This window comes from Nannospalax galili, unplaced genomic scaffold, assembly GCF_000622305.1.
Source record: "Nannospalax galili isolate Female #2095 unplaced genomic scaffold, S.galili_v1.0 scaffold104, whole genome shotgun sequence".
Classification (NCBI taxonomy): domain Eukaryota; kingdom Metazoa; phylum Chordata; class Mammalia; order Rodentia; family Spalacidae; genus Nannospalax; species Nannospalax galili.
The window spans coordinates 2,414,357-2,419,636 of record NW_008353596.1 but is presented as its reverse complement, the minus strand read 5'-3'; the positions used below and the strand labels follow the sequence as shown (position 1 = coordinate 2,419,636).

The following is a 5,280-nucleotide window of genomic DNA, read 5'->3' as shown; positions in this document are numbered from 1 at the left end:
TGAGGCGGCGGCGGCGGCGGCCCTGTCGAGCGCCCGGAGGTGGCGGCCGCGGCCCCATGGGCGGGTGTGTGGGCGCCCAGCACGACTCCTCGGGCAGCCTCAACGAGAACTCGGACGGCACCGGAGGTAGGTGAGCGCCAGGGGGCGGCCGCGGCCCCCCATTGTTCGCGGCGGCGGCCACCTGTCCCGACCCCGCCGGCCCGCGCCCCTTTGTCATCCTCCGCATCGTCCCCGCACCGCGCTCCCGGCCCCCCGCATGGGTCTCGCGTGCCTCACGGCGCGGGACAGCGTGGCCTCGGCGCGGGGCCGCGCGGCCTCGCCTGGCTGGGGAAAGTGGGACCCGGCCGCCCAGCGCCTCTCCTGCCCGCTGAATTATTCAGCAGCAGGATGGCGGCGCGGGGCTGCGGGGAGCGGAGGGATCGCTGGGCGGGCCGGGGGAGGGAGCCCTGAGCGTCCCCTCCGACGGGCCCTGGGCGGTTCAGCAGACTTGGCCCAGCTCAGCTTTCCCGAGTTTCAGATGACAGCTGCCCTGCTCGGTTCCAATTTGGCCATTGAAACCTGCAGTTTCTGGAGCTCGGCCGGGGGGGTCTCGAGTGGCCACGGGTGTTAGGAGGGGAGGGGTAAACGTAGTTCTCAGCTCCTGCCCAGGGGCGTTAGCGCACTAGCCAGATGCCGATGTGTCTTACGTAAAAGGAGAATTATGTAGGATGAAAGTACGTATGTGTAACAGTGACTTACCCCAGTATGAGGTTAGTACTTTGAATAAAAGTTTTCCAACACTTTTCCATTCTAACGCACGTCTCCATTACAGTAAGTAGCAGCGTGATTAGGTATCTTAACCCCATCATTAGTAGTTGGGAGAGTGATGGAACAGTAAAATGAGTTCTTCCTTTACTTAAATGACCTTAAAAGTGCCACGTCCATGTAGAGAATGTGTGGAAGTACGAATGTTTAAGAAAGAATGCCTAGAGAATTGCAGAGATAATTTGGTTTGATTCGTATGTTCGATGTCTCCAAGCATTTTGAAGTTACTGAGTTGCTCGGGACGGGTTACTTCTGAGAACTCCGAAAGAGGTTGGAAAAGTAGTCGGTGCAAATGCTGCCTTGTAGTGCATTTCGTATCACAGGGGAATTGCTTGCTGACATCCCCGAGTCTAAAAAGCTAGACAAAAAGGGTGTAATATAAACACATTGGGGGAAGGGCAGGTTAGTGGTCAGATGAGTCTTCGAGCCACTTAGGACCAATCAGGCATTATTAGTATGAGCTTTGAGAAGCATGAAGTCCTAGCTTTGGATAATTAATACCAGTGGCATCCAGTTAGGTAGCTGGAGTATCAGTTTCCTTGAGGGCTAAGTTTTGTAGACCATAAACTGCTAGGCTTTTCTAAGAAAAGTTTTTAAAAGGACATGAGATAACCCTGATGTAACTGATGAATAGTGGGTTGGGGTGTGTGTAAAAGAATATTTCTGGAATTTAACCATGGAAGCCTTTATTTTCTGCTATTGCCATGAAATGTGTGAATTTTGGAGTCAGGCATGGTTGAACATATCTGTGAGATCAAGGCTGACCTGGTCTGCATAGTTCCAGGCCAGCTGGGCTACAGGGAGACCCTGTCTCAGAAACAAACAAAACAACAAAAAGTTGTGTGTGTTTCAGTTTAAAAATGTTAGAGTTTTTTTTGTTTTTTTGTTTGTTTGTTTTTTAAAGATTTTTGTTGTTAGGAAGGGAACAGCTTTTTCCTAAGGGTGTTGGCAAAGATTCTTAGCTTTTCAAACATACAGTGGTGGTAAGGAGTTTTGATCTGGATATATTGGGTCATGGAAATTTTTATCAGCGTGGAGTATAAAGCAGCCTTAGGTATACTTCATGACGTTTCACAGTCACAGTGTTTGTGTATCACCTCTGTAGGAGGATTCCATCTTCCCGAATACCATGTGGTTCTTAATAAAAAAAATTTTAAATACCTTAAAAAAATTTTTGGGCATTTGAAGTACTGTTTCCTTATGGATCCAAAAACTTTTATTCAGAGTATTTATCCAAAAAAGCCTTGTTAGGTAGATTACTGTGCAGAATTCTTACATGGCATAGGGGAATGGCTTCATTCTCACCCTAGGGTTTGTTGTATTACTGTTTGTAATCAAGTGTATCATCTGTAATTCTTCTTCTGATACTTTTTGCCTAGAATTCAGATTTTGAGTTTTAAGCTACATAGACTTTTTTAAAAAAGTCAAATTGTAAACAAGACAGGTAGATTACAGAAGTGATGTAAGGTAACAGTATTCTCCAAATTTTCATACTCCTTGAATCTGCCTTTCTTAGGATATTTTTAGATGGCATTGTCTCGCTAGTTTATTTTGATAACATTGTCATGCTGGTATTTAGAACCTGTAGACAAGACTTTAGCGTGACATTTGCTAAGGACTAAATGTATAAATGTTATGCCTGCATGTTTGTAAGTGCATTCTTATGCAGTGCCCTCAGAGGGCAGAAGAGAGCATCAGATCCCCTGGAACTGGAGTTACAGACAGTTAGCCACCATGTGGGTGCTGGGATTTGAACCCCAGTCTTCTGCAAGAACAACAGGTGTTCTTAACTGCTGAGCCATCTCTCCAGTCCCTCAAGATTTTTTAAAACAAGAACTATTTATGGAGAAAGCCAATACAATTAATTTGAAGACAGCCAATGTGCTTTTCTAAAGTTCACTCTTTAGTCATAGTGACGTACAAAGTTGTCACTGCATGGATGACCATTTCTTTTCTACATTCAGTGATATCCTAAGAGAACTGGTTCTGGTGGTCTTAAGTTTCCAGGTTTATAGGCATACAGCCAAATGCTGGATGTGCATTGCTCTAATCTTTATTTCAGAATGTCTTGAACGTCACGGAATTCTTTTAGATAACCATTTATAGCAGCTTTATACCTACTCAATGAGTAACAATGATTTTTTAAAAATAATAAAATCTACCATTTATCTGGTATTTATTATGTAACAAGTCCTATACTAAGGGATTAATAAATTCGTTGAGTTCGCAACAATTCTTTGAGGGGGATATCAGCTCTGTATTATAGGAGAGGAAGCAATTGAAGCCCAGAGAAATTAAAGAATTTCATCACCACATAGTTTAACATGATAATGAGAACTTTTAACCCAGGGTTGTAGGACAAATGGTCTGCCCTCCCTCCTTCTTTCCTTCTTTGCTTGTTTATGTTAAAAATTAATGATAAATGTACCATGTAAAAAAGTGTGTCATTTTAAGTGTAATTCATAATGTGATATAAGCTTTTCTTGAAATAGGAACTGCAGATCCATTAATTAGTATGTCTTTGTTCCCCCTTCTTTCCCCCTCTAATGACCACTAATCATTTTTTGGGGGGGGGGGCTCTATTTTGAGACAGGGTCTCCCTGTAGCCCCAGCTGTCCTGGAACTCACTAGGTAGAACAGGCTGGCCTTGAATTCACATAGATCTGCCTGCCTCTGCCTCCCAAGTGCTGGGATTAAAGGCATGCACCACCATGCCTGGCACACTAATCAGTTTTTTTGATCCTATGTATTTATTAGCTCAGGATGTTTCATGTAAATGGAATCTTATTCTTTCATTTGAGGTTTATTTCACTTAGTATAATCTCTCCTAGGTTCATCCTGTTGTTTGTAATGCGTATCAGTATTTACTATCTTTTATGATTGAATAATATTCCATTGTATTTATACATTTTGTTGACCTAGTCATCTGTTGGTATATATTTGTTTCTATGTTTTGTGCAAATATTGCAGCTGTGAACTGTGTCTATTTCCAGTTCTTTTTGTTGTATACCCAAAGGCTAGGATTGTTGGGGCATATGATGATTCTATTTATCTTTTTGAGGATCTGCCAAACTTTCATGGTGGCTGTACTGCTACACATTTCTGCCTATACTGTATAAGGGTTCCAGTTTCTCTATGTATTCACCAACACTTGTTCTTTTCCATTAAAAAAAAAACAAAACATAACTCTAGTGTTGTGAAATAATGAGTCATTGTGGTTTCAGTTTGTATTTCCCTAATGAGTTCTGGAATTTAGTACTTTTCATGTACTTGGTAACCATTTATATAGCTTTGGGAAACTGTTCAAGTCCTTTGCCTTTTGGGATGGTGGGATTTTGAGTTTTAGGAGTTCTTTATATCAGATAAGTATTTGCAAACATTTTTCCCATTCTGTGGATCGTCTTTTCATTCTTTAGTAGTGTCCTTTGTTATACAATGTCTATCATTTTAATAAAGTCCAGTTTATTTTCCTTTGTTGCCTATGCTTCTACTTGAGTCTTAAGTATATATTTATATGTCCACCCCTTCATGATGAATAAAATAATAGATCTGTAAGCAGAAGTTCACCCATCTAACAAGTAATATTTTCTTCCTCAGCTCAGGGGAAGGATTATTAGCAGTGCCACGTTTTTTTAAAGTGTTGACCAAGGAATCCATAAACTCACTTCAACTTTTTCTCAGTGCACACCCAGGGCTTTGGGCATACTGATCTCTACCACTGAGCTGCATCTCCAGCCCTTGCTGTTTTTGAGACAGAACCTCATTTTGAACTTCTCCTAGGTTCATAATGTGAATACTGTGGTGTAACTCAAATGCTGAGGGAATAAGAGGATAACAGCATGATCCCAGCAGCCTAGAGCTGGTTAGAGAAGCTGTGAGCAGAAAGGGGGTGTCATGGCACACACCTGTGGTCCTAGAACTTGGAAGGTAGAAGCAGGAGGATCAGGAGATCAAGTTTATTCTCAACTGTGTAACTAATTTGAGGCCAGCCTGGGCTACATGAGATCTTGTCTCAAACACAAAACGGCTGGGTGTGGTGGTACATGCCTTTAATTCCAGCACCTGGGAGGCAGAGGCCAGCATATCTCTGTGAGATCGATGCCAGCGTGGTCTAGATAGTGAATTACAGGACAGCCAAGGCTACATAGTGAAACTTTATCTTTAAAAAAAATGGTGGGGTTGGAGAGATGGGTCAGTGATTAAGAATACTGGCTGTTCTTGCAGAAGACCCGGGTTCGAACCCCAGCACTCACATGGCAGCTAACAACTGTCAATAACTCCAGTTCCAGGAGGACAGCCTCTCTGTCCTCCAAGGGCCTTGCATGACATGGGTGCACTTACCTACATGCAGGCAACACACGCATACACATAAAATAAAAATAATAAAATATTTTTTTAAAAAGGCCTGGGCATGGCGTGGGCCTTTAGTCCCAGCACTCAGGAGGCAGAGGCAGGTGGATCTCTGTGAGTTCAAAG

At 43.1% G+C, this 5,280-nt stretch overlaps 1 protein-coding gene across 2 annotated transcripts in view; it reads left to right on the top strand.

Annotated features, from left to right (window-relative positions):
• Positions 1 to 6: 6 nt before the first annotated feature.
• Positions 7 to 5,280, top strand: part of Ubtd2 (ubiquitin domain containing 2) — a 95,050-nt gene continuing 89,776 nt past the window's right edge. Inside the window, exon 1 of one of the 2 annotated variants that reach the window (XM_008850766.1) lies at positions 7 to 126. In XM_008850766.1, coding sequence (XP_008848988.1) covers positions 57 to 126 — 70 coding nt within the window. In that variant the 5' untranslated portion in view covers positions 7 to 56. Of the gene's footprint in view, positions 131 to 5,280 lie in introns of both variants that reach the window. The other variant, XM_029554880.1, reaches the window with a different exon arrangement.